Here is a 25,254-nt window from a genome sequence, read left to right as displayed (position 1 = left end):
TTGACTGAGCTGCACAAAATGCATCGAAGATTTAACGTGTTAGGTCAAAATGTCTAAGAGTCAGTAAAGGCCGCTTTACACGCAGCGACATCGCTAGCGATCGCACCTGCCCCATCGTTCGTGCGTCACGGGCAAATCGCTGCCTGTGGCGAACAATATCGCTAGTACGCGTCACACGCACATACCTTCCTAACAATGTCGCTGTGGCCGGCGAACAAACTCTTTTGAAAGGGAGCGGTTCGTGCGGCGTCACAGCTACATCACACAGCGGGCCACCTGTAGAAGTGGAGGGGCGCAGAGCAGCTGCATTAATGTCACTCCCACCTAGTTACCGGAGGATGCAGGAACGCTGTTGTTCATCGTTCCCGGGGTGTCACACGTAGCAATGTGTGCTGCCTCAGGAACGAGGAACAACCTGCGTCCTAAATGAGCAACGATATTTTGGAAAGGAAAGACGTGTCAACAATCGACGATATTTCCTGTTTTTCGGATCGTTAGCAGTCGCTCGTAGGTGTCACACGCAACGACGTCGCTAACGACGCCGGATGTGCGTCACGAATTCCGTGACCCCAGCGATATCTCGTTAGCGATGTCGTTGCGTGTAACGGGCCCTTTACACCTTAACATGGACCTGTATGAGTCAGTAAATCAGGGCCAGGATAAGGCCTTACTCAGACATCCTTGTTGAAAAACACACGGAGATGTCCATCTGCGGCTGTTAATTCTTTTAATTAGCTAGCATGGCATGACATCTCATGTTCATCACGCTGCATGTATGATATAATCAAAAGAAGAGCTGCAAATTCCAGGAAATAGGAAGCGGTTCTCAGGGCTTACATCCAGCAGCCACAGAATACTGAAGGAAGATGGACAACGACTTTAGTCAGAAGACAGTGTGTAAGTAGCCTGTGCCTTTCACACACACGCTGATGTCTTTACCAATGAGTGATTTTTGTTCACAGACAAACAGTTGATGGAAATGATTGTTGGCTGGAGCAGCTACAAACAGTTCATGTGGGTCAGTGCCAGGGCCCACAGGGGAGTGAACCCTTTACTCACCTGTAGCCATTTGGTCAGTGTGAGGCCCACAGGAGAGTGAACACTTTGCTCACCTGTAGCCATTTGGTCAGTGCAAAGGATATAGGGACCGAACCTGTTACTCACATGTAGCCATTTGGTCAGTTCCAGAACCCACAGGGAAGTAAACCCTTTGCTCACCTGTAGTCAATTGGTCAGTGCCAGGGCTCACCGCGGAGTGAACCCTTTGCTCACCTGTAACCACTTGGTCAGTGATAGGGCTCACAGGGGACTGAAACCTTTCCTCACCTGTAGTCATTTGATCAGTGCCTTGGCCCAAAGGGGTGTGAACCCTTTGCTTACCTGTAGCCATTTGGTGAGTGCCAGGGCTTACCGGGGAGTAAAACATTTGTTCACCTATTGAGATACCTTAGTGAAGGGATTAGACGTGACTGCGCCTTCCACACGATTGACCCCACTCCATGGCAATGTTCTGACAATACCAATATTTGTCTCCCCAAATTCAACACAGGTAGCATATTATGCTTAAAATGCCAATCTGCCTATATCCTGCACAGAGCAAACAATTATAAGTCTACAGCCTCAATTCATAAAAACCGACATTGTTTACGCCGATGTTGATACGGGTATGTTCTGGAATCGGCAGTGACTGATTAATTAAAAGACACACGCCTCTTAATGAATCAGGAGGGTCTCACAAGTGGCGTGCGCCTCTGTGAACCTCAGAACAATCCTTACTCTAGATTTAACGCACGCCACAGTTCATCATGAATTAGATGAGCTGTGGTGTCCAGCCCCGTTACTCCCCTGTCCTATCCATTTTGGAAGGGCTCAGCGAAACTGGAGTGAAAACATCAAGTCACAACATTTTTTGCAAACCTTGGGCTATGCAAACACTTTGCGACTTATCAAAATACTTTACACCAGTTTTCTGGTGAAAAAACTTAGATGAATTGGTGTCACCATTTTTGACAAACTTGAACTAACTAAATATGAATGTCACTGCAGGAGCCAGAACTATCATCAAGGAATGGACAACATGACAACACGAAACAGGTTAAAGTATTCGGGTGATTCATACTTCAGCCTTTTTTGGGACAGGACATGGAGAGACAGGCTTATGTAGACATGTCTGATCACTTTTTGAGGGTGCTTTAACATTTTATTTGCAGTGTCAGATGAAGAATTACTTTGGGAAAATGTTCCAAAGTATATCTTAAATGGAGGCTACTTTCTAGGTTCCCATGACAGCTTTCCAAGCACAAATGTAAAGTGAGCACTGGAAAATGCAGCATAGAAGCATCCTGAGTGTTCTTGATATTCAAAGTGGAGAAGGTGAGTACTTTTTAACTTAATTGCCTATGGCACCAAAATACCTTGTCCTGCCCCTGAGTAAATTTACACAAAAATACATTTTGGGCAATACAATGTTGTGCCAAAACATAGGCAACATCCTCTACCTTTTTATATAACAAGGGATTGGACACTAGGGCCTATCATGATTAAACTATCCAATATCACTAAACCCCATAATGTAAATATGAAAAAACAGGAGAAATAGGGGTCCACTAGTGAGGCCTCAGAAAGGCCAAAATAACACAAAATAAATCAACCTCTTTAAATATTCAGTGAAGCTTTTGTTATCAAAAAGTTACAGCCAAAAGAGGAATAGATTAAATTTATAGGTACAAAATATGTATAAAGACAATCAAGTTAAAACCAAGGAAAAGACCGAATACCAGTCACACCGAATAATCAGAAGATGGGATGGTATAGATATGAAATCAAATAACACTGTCAAAGCCCTAACAATAATTAATTTACCAGGTAATAAATGTCCTGAAAAGCCTTTCAGGGAGATGGTCAGAAATCGTCGACAAAAATGACGTAGTAAAGGTCAAAAAAATCGTAGTAGGAATGCTCAATGTGAGCTGCATGCTAAAAAGGCACGGTCAGGTTAACATTATACTAATAAGAAACCCAATGCAGATAAAGAAAGAGCAGATCCAGTCAAGTGTCAGCGATCTAGACCATAAGATGCTAAATCAGGCTAAGAGTATATATTGCCTGATCAAAGGGCCAAAAAGACGGCAGTGCACATAAAGGCAGAAGTATTAGTGCCCACGTTCATCTACCTAGAATAATTCACAAAATATCTAAGAGTCAAATATGAAATCAATAAGCCATAAGCCCAAGGCACTCATCAATACTGACTGCTCGGCGTGGCGTGCTCCGACGCGCACATTTTGTGACCTTCCTCAGGGAGCCTTAATGTGCACTGTCGTCTTTTTGGCCCTTTGATCAGGCAATATATACTCTTAGCCTGATTTAGCATCTTATGGTCTAGATCGCTGACACTTGACTGGATCTGCTCTTTCTTTATCTGCATTGGGTTTCTTATTAGTATAATGTTAACCTGACCATGCCTTTTTAGCATGCAGTTCACATTGAGCATTCCTACTACAATTTTTTGACCTGTACTACGTCAATTTTGTCGACGATTTCTGACCATCTCCCTGAAAGGCTTTTCAGGATATTTATTACCTTGTAAATTAATTATTGTTAGGGCTTTGACAGTGTTATGTGATTTCATATCTATACCATCCCATCTTCTGATTATTTGGTGTGACTGGTATTCGGTCTTTCCCGGTTTTAACTTGATTGTCTTTATACATTTTTTGTACCTATAAATTTAATCTATTCCTCTTTTGGCTGTAACTTTTTGATAATAAAAGTTCACTGAATATTTAAAGAGGTTGATTTATTTTGTGTTATTTTGGCCTTTCCGAGGCCTCACTAGTGGACCCCTATTTCTCCTGTTTTTTCATCCTCTTCCTTTTTATGTAGTTTTACATTTCAGATCTGTTCAAACAAGATCATCTCTATTATTACTATCAAAATTATTGAAATAATAAGTCACTAAATGTGGGTTTACATTACCTTGGTCTTCGGAAGGCTAAGCCGTACTGTTGACAAGCCAAGCCCACAGTCGGAGTGTAAACAATGGGCATGAATCTTTCAATGTCTGATGTCAAAACTTTGTAAAAAAGCTTCTCATTTCGATCCTGAAGACCCATCAGTAAGATATACCTGGAAAATTAAAAACAAAATAAAAAAAAATTCTATTCTGTTTTACTGTACATTGTATTTCATTTTATCATCCAAATTTAGTGTTAAAAGGAATTATTTTCATCAATGTAGGTTTTTTTTTCATAATTTCATATTGAAACAATGAAGAACATATTCATCTTTCTATGTAAAACAAGGGTCCATTTACATGCACAGGTCAAATGCCGAACATACGCACCAGTAAATGATATAGCAAGCCAATAGGTGCTTTTTTAATAACATTCACTTATTGCCGTTATCTGAGGTGGGGGTTCATATTAATGATCAATCATTATAAAGACCTTTACATTCTTGTTATCAGTACATCATAAAAAATGTGATCACTGATCATTTACTCAATAAACTTGTTTACACCAGCCAATGATTGCAAACAATTATTACTATGTGGCCATTTGAGGGATTATTGAGCTGCACTGTAATGTAATATATCCTTTAGCTAACTATAGAACTAAGAAATAATAAATAGCAATGTATTTGTAACACTTAATTGTTTGTGTATTCCTTCATACAGAATAATGAGCTCCAAATAGTCCTCCATGTAGAATAATGGGCCCCACATAATCCTCCAAACGGAAAAATGGGTGCCACATAGCTCTCCGAACAGAATAATGTGCACCACATAGCTCACCAAACAGAATAATGGACCCCACATAGCTCTCCAAACAGAATAATGGACCCCACATAGCCCTCCAAACAGAATAATGGACCCCACATAGCCCTCCAAACAGAATAATGAGCCCACATAGCCCTCCAAACAGAATAATGGGCCCCACATAGCTCCCCAAACAGAATAATGAGCACCACATAGCTCTCCAAACAGAATAATGGACCCCACATAGCCCTCCAAACAGAATAATGAGCCCTCATAGCCCTCCAAACAGAATAATGGGCCCCACATAGCCCTCCAAACAATAATTGGGCTCCACATAGCCTTCCAAACAGAATAATTTGGTCTCACACAGTCATTCATACAGAATAATGGGCCCCACATAGCCCTCCATTCAGAATAATGTTCCCCTCATTATCCTCCATACAGAATAATGGGCCCCACATAGCCGTCCATACAAAATTATGGGCACCACATAGCCCTTCATACAGAATAATGGGACCCACATAGTCCCCCATACAGAATAATGGGCCCCACATAGTCCTCCATACAGAATAATGTGCCTCACATAGCCCTCCATACAGAATAATGGACCCCAAATAGTCCTCCATACAGAATAATGGGCACCACAAGGCCCTCCAAACAGAATAATGGGCCCCATATAGGCCTCCATACAGAATAAATGTGCCCCCATACAGAATAGTGGGACCCACAGTCCTTCATACAGAATAATAGGCACCTGGCATTGCGGGCCAAATAAAATCAGCCTGTCGGCCAGATTTGACATATATGTCCTAGGTCATACTTTCTAAGATAGCTTTTTTTGTTCTAAATATGCCTAAATATAATTAGTGCAGCCTTACAACAATGCTACCTCTACCTGATGGAAAGCTCCAGATTGGAAACCATAAGAGGAGGAGAGCATCCAATATAAGCGGATTGCCCAGCAAATTGAGGATTGGCACTATATATAGAGGGACACACAGATAGAACTTTGTATATTGTGGCATTTGAGTACGTTTTGTATGATGAAGCTGGTGGCTGAGACTTTATTATGGGGCCCAATAGCAATCACTTTATATTAGGGTATGCACCCTTCACTGTATTGGGTGCTTTAGCTGTCACTATACTTGCACCTTTTAGAAATTAATATTTTTAAGTGACTGCAAAAGATCCCAGAAAGACAGGAGGCAAAAAGGCTTTGTAAGACAACAGATCCTCTTTGTCTGTCTGAACGTTGGAGGTATGCATATACTCTGAGACTACTTCATGAGGTCCTTGACATACAGTGCACTCATTCACATACTGTGGACTTTCCTTGCTCAGTCTGGTAGTAACAAACATGGTACAGTTAGCCTTCACCAAAACACACACATAGATGTCGGTTCTTCAGAGAGCACCTGCTTAGCATTAGAAACCATTTTCGGCTATGTCAGCTCATCTGCCAATTACTAATGCTTGTGCCAAGTTCTTAATAAACCACACAGTCTGGCTATTATAAACAATTCTTCATCACGTCAGTCTCGATACTGCCAAAACTACTTAAGGAGAAGCCAAGTTATGATAGTCGTCTAGGTTTCTTGAGGACAATCAGTAGGACTTTTTGCCTTAATATGCAGAACTTAATTAACATACAGCAGCCACAAAAGAACCCCTGCAATGTGAGAATCAGTGCCTTATCCAGGTAATCTAATGTTAGTTGGTCCATGTATTAAAGAAGTGCCAAGGTTCCACAGTGATGTTTGTTTTGCCTTAGTTTTATGGGCAACTCTTTTGCTTAGGATTGTATGAGGTTTGTTCTACCTCGGAGAATTTACTACTATTATTACTTGACAAAACAACCCAACAAGTTATATATTTAATTAAGAAAAATCATGCTATATAATCAGCAAATGTGACATTTTTCAGATCGTAACATACCTTCTAAGTGCAAACATGCCAACCTTACGGCTGCTGTGATTACCCCTATTTATAGAGAAGAGTCCTGAACTTGGTTGGACCAACCCTATGTGTCTTTGTGGTGCAACCTCATGTAGAACTCCCTTCTGTTGGGAAACAAGACAGTGTTAATTCTGCCCAAGGTCCGTGTGCCATGATGTAACTGTAGGTATCACACCAGGTACAAGAGATCTCCCGGCGATTGTTGCAACACAGACGGAACACCAAGGTAGCAATACAATGGAAGGCCCTTCTGCTAGGGAGAGAGGAGCGGGGTCAGCTCCTAACACTCTCCTGAGGCTGATCCCTGCACTACTTAGCGTCTCTAGATGGGTCTTTCCTCTCCTGCACCGTCACATGCCTAGGCCCTTGTTGACACTGAACTCGCCCTGACAGGTGAAGGCTAGTCTCACCACTGCAATAAGAAAACACAAAGAAGGTAAGACAAACAGGTGGAGACAGACACAACAAATAAAATGCCACAGCTTCTCAGGCAGGAACTTCTCAGCTGCAACAGAAACGACACCTCAGCTTCTCCAGAGACTGGCTCCTTCAAAGTGAACAGCATAGGTATGAGCAATAGCTGGCATAAGGAAGAGTGGATATTTATAGCAGGGAGTTGATGCTGCTGAGGTTACAACTACCTGTTAGTCACTGCAGGATAGAAATGATCCATAATACCTTAAGTACAAGATGGAATAAAATACTCTCCAACTCAGGGTAAACGACGCGTGGGCATTAAAGCAGATCTTCGATCAACAATACGCTGTGAACCTTCTCATGCCAGATCACATCAGACCGTGACACACTTGCAACACTGTGGAAAACGCATGGAGAGGGAGTCAAATAATCATTTCTGCCCTGGGTAGGTAAACTTGGCACTCTAAGAGGCGCTCATTTTGTCTTTGCTATAGCACCCATAGGACCCATCTCCTATGTATGTCACATAATACTACTACCAGTGTACCTTTAGAATGGATAGTGAATATTGAAGGCAACTTTCTCTCAATAGCCAGCAGGAGCCACTGGGGCAATTAGACTCATATATTGTTATTCATGATATTGTGGACTCAAAACCAAATGAAAAGATTCCTAATAATATTCCATTTGTCAAAGAAAAATTCACTGATAAATCCGGATTAATATTTGAATCTTATTGCTTGACTGAGTGACAAAGCCCTCTAATAAGTAAACCATGCTGAAAAAAACGGATCCCTTCTGCTATCGGAGCACTACTTTTTATACACTCAGACTTCATTTTTTTCATTCTAATTCAGTCACTTGAAAACCAAAGCTATATGGAAAATATGAAGCAGCCAACTTTATCCAATGGAGATGGTCAGCCACTAAGCTAACACTGTAAACCTGTAACATTCCACATGTATGTAGTTTGTTCACACAAATACCGGTATCTAGTAAGCAGAATACCTGGGAAGCCAGCACAGATCCAAGCTGGCCTACTGAACACAGTGCACCATTGTAGAAGAGCTAGATGACCTAACACGTGTCTGTACGTCTAATACTGCGCAGAGGTTTATTTGCAGTGTGTAAGGTTAAACAACTCCGGAGGAGTTCTAAATGGAGGTAGGAAATCCCGAGACAAAAATATTGCTACAGGTGTATAGTAAAACTAAACAGATATAAAATGTAATGAACTGTTAGAAATGGCAGGCCTCCGGGTTAATTGACCATGTCATTGACAACTTTTATTTGACAAAAAGAATGCCTCGTGTATCTGCTGCAAGGACACAGCGGAGAATAGTGGTGCAAGCATCTGAAGACATCAGATAGTATCAGACTATTACTCCTCTGTCCTATACCTGAATGGCATAAGCACCTTACCAATCACTTACCAAAATTACTTTTTTTCATTAAAATGGACTAGTCACTTAAGGGGGCTTTACACGCTACGACATCGCTAATGCGAACTCGTTGGGGTCACGGATTTGGTGACGCACATCCGGCCGCATTAGCGATGCCGTTGCGTGTGACACCGATGAGCGATTTTGCATCGTTGCAAAAACGTGCAAAATTGCTCATCGGTGACATGGGGGTCCATTCTCAAAAATCGTTACTGCAGCAGTAACGAGGTTGTTCCTCGTTCCTGCGGCAGCACACATCGCTCCGTGTGACGCCGCAGGAACGAGGAAGCTCTCCTTACCTGCCTCCCGGCTGCTATGCGGAAGGAAGGAGGTGGGTGGGATGTTACGTCCCGCTCATCTCCGCCCCTCCGCTTCTATTGGGCGGCCGCTCAGTGACGTCGCTGTGACGCCACACGGACCGCCCCCTTAGAAAGAAGGCAGTTCGTCAGTCACAGCGACGTCGCCGGGCAGGTATGTGTGACGGGTCTGGGCGATGTTGTGCGCCACGGGCAGCGATTTGCCTGTGTCGCACAACAGATGGGGGCGGGTACCCACACTAGCAATATCGGGACCGATATCGCAGTGTGTAAAGCCCGCTTAAGTTTCACAATACACACTGCATTCTTCACAGATCTCTTACACCTGATGATGCGGTTGTGCTCATTTTGAAATTTCAGGGCTGTATAAGGCTATGTGCGCACTAGGCCGTTTTACCGGCGGATTTACCCACGGATTTGCTGCGGAAATTTCTTGAGAAAGGTTTGAAATCTTTCTGCAGACATTTCCCAGCAAAACCTATGGGAACAAAAAATAGCTGTGCGCACACTGCGGATTTTTCTCAAGAAAATTTCTTGAGAAAATTTTCTCAAGAAACTTTCTTGAGAAAATGAGCATGTCCATTATTTTCCGCAGGTACCTGCGGAATACCCCCGGAATTTCACTCCATTCACTGTAATGTAATCGCGAAATTCCGGGGGTATAGCCGCAATTTACCTGCGGTAATGCTCATCGCTCCCTGCGGTTTTGCAGGGAGGGATGTCATTATGCCAGGAAGAGGAGGCGGAGCAGAGTAAACACACACGTCACACTCCCTGGACGCCGCACAGAAGCGCTTCCGTGTGATGTCCGGCGGGTGCCCGTGCAGTCTGTGTCCCGCTGCAGCCCCGCCGCTGCCTGCCCTGCAGTGTGTCAGTGTCTGCCCGCAGTATCAGCGGCTTGTCACGCTGCAGCGCTGGCAGACACTGACACCCAGCAGTGCGTGCAGCCGCGGGGATGCCAAGCGCTGCTGTCAGGAGGTGAGATGAGATCATTACCTGCTGTGATGATCTCCTGCCTCCTGACGTCACCGCGGTCACTGCTGTCTATGCCCGTCTCGCGAGCGGCCCGAGACTGTCACTAGCGGTGACGTCACGGGCTCTCGCGATACTGCTGACAACGCAGCGGGCATAGAAGTCAGTGACAGCGCTGATGGCAGGACTGCAGGAGATCATCACAGCAGGTAATGATCTCATCTATCCTCCTGACAGCAGCGCTCGTCATCCCCTGTAGTGACCTGGGCTATTGATGGTAGCTCAGGTCACTGCATTGCTCTCCCAGCCAATGGGGAACATTCTGTTCTTCATTGAATGGGACAGTGACTATGGTATGGATCACCGTGGGACACCCCCCCCCCTTATTGGATTAAGCCGGACGTGGAATTGATTGTTCTTTTCAATAAATTGGTGAAAGAGGCTATGTGGGGAGTGTTTTTTCAAATAAAACTTTTTTTGTTGTCTATTTTTTATTTCTTACTGACTGGATTGGTGATGTTGGGTATCTGATAGACGCGTGACATCACGAACCCCAGGGCTTGATGCCAGGTGACATTACACATCTGGCATCAACCCCATATATTACCTCGTTTGCCAACGCACCAGTGCAACGGGATGAGTTGGGGCGAAGCGTCAGGATTGGCACGTCTAATGGATGCGGCACTTCTGGGGCGGCTGCGGCCTGCTATTTTTAGACTGGGGAGTGTCCAATAACAGTGGACCTCCCTAGTCTGAGAATATCAGACCACAGCTGTCCGCTTTACCTTGACTGGTGATCCAATTTGGGGGGGGACCCCATGTTTTTTGTTTTAAATTATTTATTTAATGTAAAATAACAGCGTGGGGTGCCCTCTGTTTTGGATTACCAGCCAAGGTGAAGCTGCCAGCGGTGGTCTGCAGGCTGTAGCCGTCTGCTTTACCCTAGCTGTCTACAAAACATGGGGGACCTCACATGGTTTTTTTTTTTAATTATTTATTTATTTTATGGCTAAATACAAGGCTAGGCACCCTTTAGTGCCACATGAAAATCACTAAAGGGTGCCAGGTTAGAATATGCAGGGGGGTGGGACATTATATAGGTCTTTCTCATCTATCTATCTATCTATCTATCTATCTATCTATCTATCTATCTATCTATTATCTATCTATCTATTCATCTATCCATCTTTCCCTCTATCCATTATCTGTCTATTGATTATCTATCTATTATCTATATTATTTATTGCAGTAGTTACAGCATAAAAAAACTGCAGGGACCAACCTGCGGAAAAACCGCGTCAAAAACGCATGCGTTTTTGACGCGGATTTGGTGCGGTTTTTTAACGCAGGTGCGGTAATCTTCAACTCCCAGAAGTTTCTCAAGAAATTTTCTTGAGAAAAATCACTTTTCTAGTGCGCACATAGCCTAATCCTGTTTTAAAGCTTAAACTCAATCTCTGCTCAGCTAACTGATTGACTGTCCTCCCTGTTCCTGTGCTCTCACTGCTCAGTACAATCTGCAACTGTCAGTCAGACAGGATGGGCAGAGAATAATTACACTTATACTCATGAGCTCTAACTATTTAGCTGGACCCATTTTAGTAACAGGATCTGAATTTTTGATTATTCATTTTATTGTCGAACAACAATAGTGCTATCAGTGAATCCAAAAGGTTAATAAACCTATATACAGTATGACATTTTGATTTGTTTTTACTGGTGGCCAAAACACCACATTTTTGGAGTTTTGATTATTTTTTGTCGTTACGGCATTTACCGATAAGGCAAATTAATTTTATAGATTGACAAATTGTACTTTCATGAACATAGCATACCAAATATGTTAATTAAAAAATAATAATAATAATTTCAGCATTTTGAATGGAGATAGTGCAGATGATTTGAACTTTAATATATTTTTAATCTTTTGGACATTTTTAAAAACTTTTTTAGAAATGTTATAATTTATTTTTATTCCCCCTAGGGCACTTAAACCTGTTATCATTTGTATTATATACTACATTACGATGGTATTCAAAGGTAAGGTTGGATCCAGCACCAAACATCCATCGTTTAAAATATTCAAGTTTATTTAGAAAAAACATATAAAAAGGCAGAAGGATGGGGCAAAGTGCATGAAACACCTTACGCGTTTCGGACGGTGATTAAAAGCAGTCCTTAGTCATAGGTGTTTGTGCGAGGGGAAAAAGCATGTTATATGCCAAAAGGTAGGACTAGTAACAGGATTAGGAAACGCTTCTCAAGCTGCGGCGTCCGGGGGGAAGGGGAGTATCACGGCTGGCATAGATTAACAAGCATATGCAGGTAACGTTTTACATAAAGATCAACAATTTCACATTAAAAAATGCATATATCAAAAAGGAGAAAAAGCGGGACACGATCAATATAAATACCATAATAGCTCGTATGAAAATGATGTCATATGCATTGGATATATTTACTGGAATCTTCCATATGAAAGATATACTAAAATTATAATTATCGTTGTTATTAATCAATATATATGATAAATAAATGTATTTGAATAATCGTACCGTAATTATAATTGTACATTTGAATGTATGTGTTTAATACATTAGTTATTAATCAATAGTATATGAAGATGATTGGGATAGAGTCATAAAGGAAATTATTCAATAATTCCATCTACGTAATTAATATTCTATAGAATGTATCTTAATTCGGAACGATAATTTAAGCCGTTGGGGAAACGTACATTTAATTTTAGAATCCATTTAGCTTCTGTATACAAAAGCTTTTGAAACCAGTCTCCGCCTCGATGAGGGCGGTTGACCCTTTCAATACCAATGATCTCAAGATGCGAAAAGTCACCATTATGTGCTTCATAGAAGTGTTTAGTGAGACCTGACATGGCTCTGGGTTTGGTGGTTTGGCCCGAAGTTATATAGGTCGCAGTGGCAGAAATATTTAGATGTTCAGATATGCGTTTGCGCAAATTTTGAGAAGTACAACCAATGTAATGTTTGCTACATGCGGAGCAAGTTGCTCGATATACGACATATGTTGTAGCGCAATTAATAAACGAGGTAATATTATATTTTTATGCTCATCATCTGTAAAACTTAAGGTTTTGTTCATATAGTGACATAAATGACAGAGCCCATGGATTTGAGCCAGGTGTCAGTAGGTTTGTTGGATAAATATAAAGATGGAGATATAATGTTACCTATATTAGTAGATCTACGAGCAATGATATTAATGCCATTGGCAATAATATCCGATAATATACTGTAGGATCTTGGTTAAGCATAGGAGTACATTTATAGAATATTTTTTTTGATATTTTGAAAGTCTTTACTATATGGAGTAGAAAAGACCGTTTTATTATTCCAGTTGTTAGATTCTTGTTTATTAGTATCGGATAGTAAGTCGGATTTATTTTTGCTACCAGCTATATGTATGGCTCTCTTTCTTGTCGTGTGGGAATAACCTCTATGGAGTAGGCGTGATTTAATGTGTTCTTTTTCATGGTTGTAGGCTATCTCAGTAGAACACAGCCGACGGGCTTGTAGTAACTCTCCGACAGGTAGATTGCGTCTGGTGTGGGGGGTATGGCTGCTTCGGGCATGTAAGATTGTGTTGCCACTAATACGTTTTCTATAAAGAGTGGTTTAGATACAACCGGTATTATCAACAATAAGCAGCACATCCAAAAAGGGAGCAGAACTAGCATGTTGTTCCACGGTGAATTGCAAATTAAGATAATTGGAATTGATATAATCTTTGAATGTATTAATGGTATTGTCGAGGTCTATATTAGATTTTTCCATATTATAATCAGGTCGTCAATATACCTAGCGTACCATTTAATATGGGGGAGAAAAGGATTGTCCGGAGTATGAATGAATCTATGCTCCCAACATGTCATGTACAGGTTAGGGACAACCGTTGATTTGAAGATTTTTTTATTAAAGCTGAAAAAGTTATGCTGTAACAAAAATTTGGTAACAGTGATGATGTATTCCTTATAGGATGCATCCATATCAGGGTATGCATTTAAATGGAAACAAAGGGCAGAGATTGCTTTATCGTGTGGGATGCTGGATTGTCACTGTTCACCCAAAATAAATCGAGTGACCATTCAATCGTTTGAATCACCTGAAGCAAGTGTTTCGTGTCACGAATGTATCCTATAGCCTGTTTGACAAGGGGCTGAAAATGTTGTCTAACCAGTCCAATAAATGGCTGGTTAGAGACCCAGTGCTAAACACGATAGGGCAGAATGGTGGGGGAAAGCAGTTTTTGTGGATTTTGGGGTAACCTTGGAATATTGGACAATGGGCATGTCAACGGAAAGGTAATCAAAAGTTTTCTGATCTAAGATGCCCAATTGTAAGCCTTCAGCTAGAATGTGATTAAGTGTGGTAGAAAATGCATTAGTGGGATCGGATGACAAACTGCGATAAGTATTTGTATCTTTCAACATAGAGTAAATTTCTTTTTCATATAAGCCGGAGTCCAATAAAACAAGGGAACCCCCTTTGTCTTCAGCCCTAATCGAGATATGATGGTTGTTGGAAAGTTCCTTTAAAGCTCATCTATTGGAGGAAGTCAAGTTGTCAGAGTCTCCAGGGTCACTGGTCAAAATTTTTCTTAGGGCATGCTCCATAGTATCTTGATAAATGTCCATAATTGGGACGCGGGAGGCAATTGGATAAAAGTCTCTATTATGAGAAGAAAAAACTGGTATTGTGGGTGTGATGATCATATCACCGTTTAGATCTTGTAAGGTTTTAGTTGCTATCTGGTCCTGTAAATCCATGGACAGGGGGATAGGTACAAGATTAATGTCATTAGAATTACTGGGTGGTTCATTATCTTTGTCTCCAAAAAAGTGTTTTTTATAGTCAAATTTCTGATGACTCTATTAAGATTTTTGATAGTCTGAAATAAATTGGCTCGCTGAGCCAGAGCAAAATTTAGACCGCATTGTAAAACATTACGTTGGTTGGAGCTGATGATATTAGCCGAAAGATTGACAGTTGAAAATTCTTGTACATTGGAATCAGTTAGTATCTGTAGTTCCGATGCTTGCGAGGGCGATCTGGGTAGCGTTTTCTTCCACCGATTATGCTTTCGTCCACTTCTATGTGGTTTTTGTTTATAGCACCTGTATGGGAATGTTTGGGGACATTTTTTGACTGGTGATATGAAACAGCGGAAGATGATGATGCGACGGATTCAATGCTGCTGCCTGATGTGTCCATGTCGGTAGAGGTAAATGTAACGGATTTATCAGATTTTAAGATAGATTTTCTTTTTTTGGCATAGGGCCAAGTATAAACCTGCTTAAGTTCGTAGTCAGTGCAATCTCTTCTAAATTTGTCTTGTTTCAACTCAATGATATGCTCCTCCAGCCTGTTAATATTGTCCATAAGTTTATTATTCCATTTGTTGAAATCTGTGGCATTATAAGTGTTCTTTAAAAAATCATGCGTTTCTATGATTTTAATGTCCAGTTCTTTAAGCCGCTCATTCTCTGCCTCTGCCTTGATAATAAGACTGATAAGTTGTAACGAGCATGCGGAAAGGATATTGTTCCACTCCTCCAAAAAAGTGTCGTTGAAGATGAAGGTGGGATTTTTCTTTATACGCAGGCCACGTGGGATCATGTTTTTTTCGGCATATTTTTTTAGAGTTTCAGAATCCCACCATGTTTGGAGCCGTTGCGAAGACACTTTTTCAAGATCCCAAAAGGTGAAACTATTGTTAGTATGCTCGCCAGGTAGAATATTAAGCTGTGTGTCAATGCCTAGAGAGAAAATCTCATCTATTTTTTTGCGTCTGTCCACATTATCCAATGGTAGAGTGGGATCCCTGCTCGAATATCAGAAATCAGGTAATAGTCAAGAGGAACTATGTATTAAATTATATACGTATCCACTTGAAAGTTGTATGAAGACATAAATGTAAATTCACCTGAGCACAGTGATGGTAAGACACGTAAGTAAGAGCCAAAGTCAGAATTGAAAGCAAAGGAACTCCAGCTTGCCGTGAGTCACTGTGCTGCAGGGCTAGGAATGCTCGTGATCCGCCAGGTAGGCCAAGCTGTAGTCAATGGTAGTCAAAGGGAAGGTTGGATCCAGCACTAAAAATCCATCGTTTAAAATATTCAAGTTTATTTAGAAAAAACATATAAAAAGGCAGAAGGATGGGGCAAAGTGCATGAAACACCTTACGCGTTTCGGACGGTGATTAAAAGCAGTCTTTAGTCATAGGTGTTTGTGTGAGGGGAAAAAGCATGTTATATGCCAAAAGGTAGGACTAGTAACAGGATTAGGAAACGCTTCTCAAGCTGCGGCGTCTGGGGGGAAGGGGAGTATCACGGCTGGCATAGATTAACAAGCATATGCAGGTAACGTTTTACATAAAGATCAACAATTTCACATTAAAAAATGCATATATCAAAAATGAGAAAAAGCGGGACACGATCAATATAAATACCATAATAGCTCGTTTCGGACGGTGATTAAAAGCATATTTCTACCACTGCGACCAATATAACTTCGGGCCAAACCACCAAACCCAGAGCCATGTCAGGTCTCACTAAACATTTCTATGAAGCACATAATGATGATTTTTCGCATCTTGAGATCATTGGTATTGAAAGGGTCAACCGCCCTCATCGAGGCGGAGACTGGTTTCAAAAGCTTTTGTATACAGAAGCTAAATGGATTCTAAAATTAAATGTACGTTTCCCCAACGGCTTAAATTATCGTTCCGACTTAAGATACATTCTATAGAATATTAATTACGTAGATGGAATTATTGAATAATTTCCTTTATAACTCTATCCCAATCATCTTCATATACTATTGATTAATAACTAATGTATTAAACACATACATTCAAATGTACAATTATAATTATGGTATGATTATTGAAATACATTTATTTATCATATACGGTATATCGATTAATAACAACGATAATTATAGTATATCTTTCATATGGAACATTCCAGTACATATTTCCAATGCATATGACATCATTTTCATACGATCTATTATGGTATTTATATTAATCGCGTCTCGCTTTATCTCCTTTTTGATATATGCATTTTTTAATGTGAAATTGTTGATCTTTATGTAAAATGTTACCTGCATATGCTTGTCAATCTATGCCAGCCGTGATACTCCCCTTCCCCCCGGACGCCGCAGCTTGAGAGGCGTTTCCTAATCCTGTTACTAGTCCTACCTTTTGGCATATAACATGCTTCCTCCCCTCGCACAAACACCTATGACTAAGGACTGCTTTTAATCACCGTCCGAAACGCGTAAGGTGTTTCATGCACTTTGCCCCATCCTTCTGCCTTTTTATATGTTTTTTTATAAATAAACTTGAATATTTTAAACGATGGATTTTTAGTGCTGGATCCAACCTTCCCTTTGACTACCATTGACTACAGCTTGGCCTACCTGGAGGATCACAAGCATTCCTAGCCCTGCAGCACAGGTACTCACGGTAAGCTGGAGTTCCTCTACTTTCATTACGATGTTATTGCAATATTTAGTGTAAGGCCAGAGTCACACATGCGAGTGACTCGCACGAGTGTCGCATTGGCATCACCCGGACAGCCGCTGGGTCTCCTGAAAGGACCGTGTCCGCTGCAAATAAATACATGAAGCTAACCTGCTCCTGTTAGAGGAGAAGTCAAATGGTCGGGGCAGTGCAATTCGATACGAAAGTGTGACTCCAACCTAATAGAAAGGGGACTGTTTCATCAAAGCTTTTACACCACTATTCTGTCATAAAAGCTTTGAAAAATCACAACATTTTGGTGCAACTCAATGGTGCGTTAAAATTTTGCACTTTTGGCCATTTTTCCAGCTCCGACAAAGAAGGCAGAGCTGGGGCGGGATGAGGGCACGGTGACCTCCTCTCGTTAAATTTGTGTCACAAATCTTTCTCTAGCAGTGACGAGGCACACCACACAGAAGCACACAACACTTGTCCAATGCTCCTGATTTGTTATGAGATGTGAAATTCTTTATGAACTAGGAGTGTCTTACTCTAGCACACTGATGGCCCTTCATTAAGAGCGGAATAAATAACGCCTGACGTGATGAATAGGGGCAAAGTTTCCATCACTCCCTAAGGCCTAAAACACACTTCCGCAAAAAAAAACGTCCGTGTCTCACGGTCCGTTTTTCGGGTCCGTGTTCCGTTTTTTTGGGGCGTTTCTCCGGTACGTATGGCATCTGTGTGATGGCGTATGCGAGCCGTGTGTGCGTGTGGAATGTCCGTATTGACATAAAATACGTACGTGTGCTGTCCGTGTGCTGTCCGTTTTTAAAGGCCCGCATTCTTACCCAATTAACGTTGTTAATCATTCATCATGAGATCCTGGTGTTGTTGTTTGCTTTCAATTCACCTGATAGATTGGAAACAAGTGTTTCAAATTTTGTGATGAAAAACGGACACGGACGATACGTGCTGAACACGGACATACTCCGTGTGCGGTCCATGCAGGCACGGACCCATAGACTAAAGCGGGTCCGTGCCTGCGTGTTGCCGGCCAAAAACGGACATGTCGTCCGTGTAGAAAAGCGCACACACGTACCTACGACACGGACACATGTTCCGTGTGATTTTACGTGTGTGTGCCATCTACCATTGAATAACATGGGTCTCCGTGTGTACGTGTCTCCGGTACATGCAAATACGTACCGCACACGTACAAAAAAAACGGATGTGTGTTGCGGGTCTAAAAGAAGAGTTTCTGAACCAGGTGATAAATGTTTTTGGATCCCATTCTGACACAAAAGAACATCAAAGTTGAAACAATTCAAACTGTGTGAAACCTACTGTAAACATGCTTTGTATTATTTTTCAAAAGATTGGAAAAAAACCCTTTCCTTGAGCACACCATTTTTTGATAAGGTTTATACATGGGGCAAAGACACAAGCAACAAGTCTATACAGTGGCAAAATAATTAAAGTGTTTTATTAAATCAATAGGCCAGTGGTTTTTTTTTTATTGCAGCGCTGGAGTGGTGAATTAAATGTAATTCCCCTACGCCCTGTCTTATACTCACTTGCCACTGTCTTTATCTGTTTCCAGCGCCGCCTCGGTTGGGCTCCTGTGATTTGGGACCTGCAGGCAGCTCCAGTGTTTCATGGAGTTCACTGGAGGTCACAACTCAATAAAAGTTTATGAGAGCCTCGTTGTTGCCTCGTTCTGGCTCTCATAGAGATGTATTGAGAGCTCGTGACTTAACTTCTGACTTACGGCCATTCAGGAGTTATGGGCACAAGATGGCACTGTGGGATCGGAGCAGTGCCAAAAAACTACGAAGCCACCGGAAGGTAAGTATATGGCGAGGAATTAATTTAAAGCGCCACTCCAGCGCTGATAGAAAATAACAAAGAATTCTGGAGTGGTGCTTTCAAAGGCCTTTCTGTGCTACTGATAATACCTTCTTAGGCTATGTGCACACAGTGCGTTTTTCGCGGCGTTTTTCGGGTGTGTTTTTGGCCTCAAAACTGCATGTCTTTGCTTCCCCAGCAAAGTCTATGAGTTTTCATTTTTGCTGTCCACACACAACTTTTCTTTTAAGCTGCGTTTTTGAGCTTAAAAAAAAATGGACATGTCCATTCTTTCCTGCGCTTTTCTGCGTTTTCCCCCCATGCAATGCATTGGAAAACGCATCAAAACGCAGAGATCAAAAATGCAGCAAAACGCAGCCAAAAACGCACCAAAATGCGGTAAAAACGCCACTCTTTTTGCCGCAGGTGCGTTTTTGTGCGTTTCTAGCAGCAAAAAACGCACAAAAACGCAGTGTCAAAAAAATGCAGTGTGTGCACATAGCCTTAAGAACCAGATAGCAGTCCTACCGCATCAAACCTATATATCAATCTGTTCAGCTCCTCCTGATATTGATTGATTGGGCAGTATTTCGAAGCCAACAGGCAAATTTTTATATACACAGAACATTTATGGATCTTTTTGAAGGTGTTATGTACAAAGAGTAATAACTTGAACAATGCTGATAAAATTCATATGACAGGAAAAATTGAAGTATTGAATATATTTGATATTTAAAAAAATGTGTTTTAAGAAGTACTATGAGTATAATATATCACCATAAAAGTTGATTGAATTTCTTTTTAAAGAGATTAAAAAACAACATTGGAACCTGGATCTCTCATTTGGCGGTTAATTTATTGGCCATTGGCTCATGAATTAGGATTTCTATTTCACGGTGCAGATGTTGACTGCATTACTGCATCAGGAAATGCTTTACTACCTCATAAAGTTCTGCTGGTGACTGTGCATCATGTTACGCACCTATTTAAGTAAGTGGCCGCACCTCATAGAAGAATATCACTGACGATGTAAGCAGGACAAATAATAACTGAATTCAAGCGCTTTTCCTATGATCCAGGAAAAGGTTTTAATCAATAGATCTTGGAAAAATAACAATTTCCACAATTGGATGTGTTTAAAATAATGTCCCTATACTGAGATAATCTTATATATGTGTCCCTGCTATATACTGTATAATGGCCGTGTCTGAGTGTACAGGGACATGGCCGGATCATACCACATCTCCTGGGCTGGGGAGGACACAAATATATACAAAAAGCAAATAGTATACAAATAGCACTGCCTGGGATTGCAGCTGATTCTTTTTGTGAGATAAAACATTTCCCTGCCTGTCTTTAAAAAAATGTTTTACCTCAAAGAAAGAATCATTTGCGATCCAGTGCTGTAATTTCTGTTTACTCCTCCCCTGCCCAGTGTAAATTTGATGTGGCCTCTAAATAACTCAATCCACAGCCATTAATGCAACAAAAGTGAGTACACCCCTAATTGAAAATGGTCAAATAGTGCCCAATTAGCCATTTTCTCTCCGCAGTGTCATGTAATTCCTTAGTCTTACAAGGTCTCAGGTGTGAATGGGGGGAAGGTGTGTTAAATTTGGTGTTCTGTATTTAATGTGGTTCTTTGGTGTTGGCTCACACACTCATTCTGGTCGCTGGAAGATCAACATGGCACCTCATGGCAAATAATTCTCTGAGGATCTGAAATATTATTATTTAAATAAATGATTTTAAAAAATAGCATGCTGCCACCCCCTCCCCCCCCCCAATTTTGATACCCAGACAAGATAAAGCCCGATAGCTGGGGGTTGCTATTCTCAGGCTGGGGAGACTCATGTTTATTGCACCCCCCAGCTGAAAAATAGCAGCCTGCAGCCACCCAGGATTTCCACATCCATTTGATGCAACAATCCCAGAACTTAACCCTAGGCCATCAGATATCCGGGATCAATTCCGGGATGTTTTGTTTTTTTTAAAAATCCAGTTAATCACGTCAATTCCGGATATCTACAAGTCCGCCCATCACTACTGAGCATCAAAACCAAGCACTCCAGCTACTGAGTATATGAATAAAAGAACCAATATTTAAATCTATGTAGATTTAGGGTGGGTATACATTAGCTTATACATTAACACCACCACAATTTGTGGCCTTGAACACCTACTTGCGTCCTCCTCCTGTTCCTCCACGTGGTGCCCTGCAGTCGCCGCCTTGGAAGGCGGGAGATCATGACGTGAAGCGTGCCGATTTGCTGCTGGATCCCTACCATTCATTTATAAACCCACACTCCATGCACTATGGCCAAGCCTCCTGACGAAGCCACGCCCGGTGAAACGCACATCGAGGCCCCGCCCACCGCCACCAGCTTGCCTGCTAGCACCTTCCAACATGTCTCAAGGTAATTTCCCTTATATGTACATTTAAGTGACATGTTATCTTAGCGGCTACACAGGGAGAGAGAAACACACTGGTGACTATAACTAGTTTACTCTCAATTACATGTTTTCCCTACTTATCTGGCTATCCGGTTTCTGACATTAACCCCTTGTTTCTAGCAGCCTCATTATACCTGCTGGTGGTGTTTGTGCAACTTTGTGTCTGACGATTTTAGATCTACTCGTCACTACTGTTTGTCCTTATGTCATGTGCACCTCATTAAAATGGATTTTGTATTTCACTAAGTACTTGTCCTTGGTCTCTTCTTTTTACCAGTGGTCTTCCTCTCATCTTATTTATTGGTGCTTTTGACCACTGGGATCTTTTTTGGTTTGTTGTGTGGTAATCATTATTTAATAGGCTGTGTGGAGAGACAGAGTGCATTTCTTATGAGCACAGAATGATCAGTACTAATATTTTTCTGTGCATTCTGCCACTGTTCTCTGCAGCACATCAAACTGTACAAACAGGATGATGTGCTGCCAAGAACGGTGATTTTTAAAAAAGTTGTCCAGTTACCAAAACTGATTTTTTTTTTTTGTTATAAATCTTGCTAATATGTGCCTCTTCACACATCTATCATGTTATTTTAGCAATATTACCTTTTATCGTGCTCTAGCAGCACATCCTCATTTCTGGCTCCAGCTCTGATGGAGTTAATCACTCTCTTGACTTCCTGGGTTCAGTTACTACAACTTCCATAATCCTTTGCAGTAACTAGCAATCTATCTCACACCCACTCTGAGCTCCACCCAAACTGTTCCCTCCCCTCAGATCTCCACCAAAACTGTTCCCTCCCCTCCTTCCTTTGTGCACTGCCTAATCATGGTACTCTGGGACTTGTTGTGCAGGTGACCGGATGCTACATGTCACCAACTGTCTCCACTCTGGGACTTGTTGTGCAGGTGACAGAGTGGAGCAGATTGGTCCCATGCAGCGTCCGGTCACTTTTGCTGCTGGGAGGAGCACATGATCACACTGCCGACACCGCCCGCTCTCCTGACAGCTGAGAACAGCAGGCGGATAGTGTGATCACATACTTGCGTGACAGGGGGGATTTCAGCGGAAGAAACCCCCCCTGTACTCCACACTGGAGCCCATACCTCCCACAGCTAAGCGATGGTAAGCGGCGCACTCTGCCTTCACTGCTCCACACTAAAGCTGTCCGGATCCTCCCCTCGAGGTTGGGCTGTGACGTGCGGTAGTCACTGCCCACAGCCCAGTCAATCAGTGTGAGTGGCGCCAGCATCCTCTGACGTACCCGTCAAGTTTGAGAGCCCGGACTTGACGGGACGTAAGAGGATACTAGCGGCCACAGCTCCAGGGGGTCATGTGATAGACACTGAGCGTGCAAGATAGCGCCACTCAGTGCCAGAACTGGAAATACAAGCCAATGGAGAAAACTCCTATAATGGTAAGTAGAACTCATAGAGAAAATAAAAAAAATGGGTGAACCACCCCTTTAAGCTAGCTTAAAAATAATTTCACCTAACGAACAAATGTTTTGCTAATTTGTCAGGTGATTGGCGGCCTGTTTATTGGGAAATAACATTTCCTAGCTTTATAGATTGATCAGTCTGGCTTTATGCTGCTGTCCCACAGCATTTAGTTAGCATTGAATTGAGATCACAGAAACATTTACTTTACCAGACCCATTGTTGAACATGAAGCATAACAACAACATTGTTAAAAGGAATCTGACACCAGGTTTTTGTTACCTCGCCTGAGAGCAGCATGATGTAGGCAAAGAGACCCTAAATCCAACGATGTATCGCTTAGTTTTCTTGGTGCAGAGTTTTTAGATTTAGCAATGCAGCAGAGGTCAGAAAGGTAATCCGTCCACATCAGACTCTCTATGTACAAAGTTTATAAGTTTATAGACAACGAGGTGCTAATCAGAGGGAGTGGTAGCCTAATCCGACTAGTGTAGTCCAGGCAATGATAATGGCAGGTGATAAAACCCACTATAAGTAAACAACACACAGAATAATAAATGACATATCATTGCACTCTTTGTGTAAAGCTGGGTTCACACATAGCGACAGCGACAACGACATCGCTGTTACGTCACCATTTTCTGTGACGTAACAGCGACCTAGTAAGTCGCTGTTATGATCGCTGCTTAGCTGTCAAACACAGCGACGCAGCAGCGATCATAACGTCGCTACATGTGCAGAGAGCAGGGAGCCGCGCACACTGCTTAGCGCTGGCTCCTTGCTCTCCTAGCTACAGTACACATTGGGTTAATTAACCCGATGTGTACTGCAGCTACATGTCACAGTGCAGAGAGCAGGGAGCCGCGCACACTGCTTAGCGCTGGCTCCTTGCTCTCCTAGCTACAGTACACATAGGGTTAATTACCCGATGCGTACTGCAGCTACATGTGCACAGAGCAGGAGCCGGCGCTGGCAGCAGGAGTCGGCGCTGGCAGCAAGAGCGGCGGAGGCTGGTAACGAAGGTAAATATCGGGTAACCAGGGAAAGGGCTTCCCTTGGTTACCCAATGTTTACAGTGGTTACAGCTTTCCGCAGCTGCCAGACGCCGGCTCCTGCTCCCTGCTCGCTTCATTTCGTCGCTCTCTCGCTGTCACACACAGCGATGTGTGCTTCACAGCGGGAGAGCGACGCCGAAAAAATAAAGCAGGACATTCAGCAATGAGCAACGACCTCACAGCAGGGGCCAGCTCATTGCTGGATGTCACACACAGCGACAGCGAGGGGACGTCGCTGCAACGTCACAGAAAATGGTGATGTGGCGCCCCAGGACCTGGTCGCCACAACAGCATTGCCCCTCCAAAGGGTTAATGCTGAGCCTGGAGGTAATTGGGAGGTCTATTGGCCAGTAAGTTTAACATCCAACGCAGTTTCTCCCTCAGGCCAGCAGGGGAAGCTCTGAACCTGGAGTTCCAGGGAGCATTCCTTAAGTCTGGCCTGAGGGAGGGGTTAGTGTTCAGTCTGTAGGAGAAAGCAGAGAGTGCAGACGCAGAGTGTGCTGTCCTGTGGAACTGGGGCCTAGAGCTGGAGCAGCTTGGCCCAGTGAAGCAGGAGGAGCAGAGAGGCACAGAAGAGACTCGGACATCGGAGTCTGTGGCCACCAGGGCCTAAAATACTCCCTGGTAGCCGAATCCAAAGGGCAGGAGAGCTGAAAGCACCTGGCCCATAAACAGCCCGAAGGTACAGCTGCATCATCAGGGCCCGGTGTGGACTCCAGCAGAGAAGCACCAGAGAGGGCCTGCGCAGCCTACCACACAGGGAGAGGGACGTACCACCGGTCCCAGCAGCAAGAGGGCCATTGCTAAATTCAGAGAGCAGGGTCCTATCACAGTAAGGAAAAGAGCAGGAGTAGGCCTCATACTTATCTGGCCAAAACGACATCTCAGTTACTTGCTGGAGCCCTCTAACACCTGTAACGGTCTCCCAGGACTAACCGTTTGTGAAGTAAAAGAGGAGAAGGTAAAGAGACTGTTGTTTGTGCCTGTTTCTTTCATTGCCTGTCGGCCCTGCACCGTGTTATCCACACAACACCATAGACTCTCACGAGCACCAACAGTGTCCCCGGGGCACCGCTCCACCTGTGGGGAGCAGT

General features: G+C 42.6%; 1 protein-coding gene across 1 annotated transcript in view; it reads right to left on the bottom strand.

Moving 5' to 3' along the window:
* ME1 (malic enzyme 1) overlaps nucleotides 1-25,254 on the bottom strand; it is a 592,001-nt gene that overhangs the window by 433,766 nt on the left and 132,981 nt on the right. Inside the window, exon 3 of the mRNA XM_075340163.1 lies at nucleotides 3,979-4,128. Coding sequence (XP_075196278.1) covers nucleotides 3,979-4,128 — 150 coding nt within the window. The remainder of the gene's footprint in view (nucleotides 1-3,978; nucleotides 4,129-25,254) is intronic.

This window comes from Anomaloglossus baeobatrachus, chromosome 3 (genome assembly GCF_048569485.1).
Source record: "Anomaloglossus baeobatrachus isolate aAnoBae1 chromosome 3, aAnoBae1.hap1, whole genome shotgun sequence".
NCBI lineage: Eukaryota > Metazoa > Chordata > Amphibia > Anura > Aromobatidae > Anomaloglossus > Anomaloglossus baeobatrachus.
The sequence above is the reverse complement of the archived record's forward strand: the minus strand, read 5'-3'. Positions and strand labels throughout refer to the sequence as shown.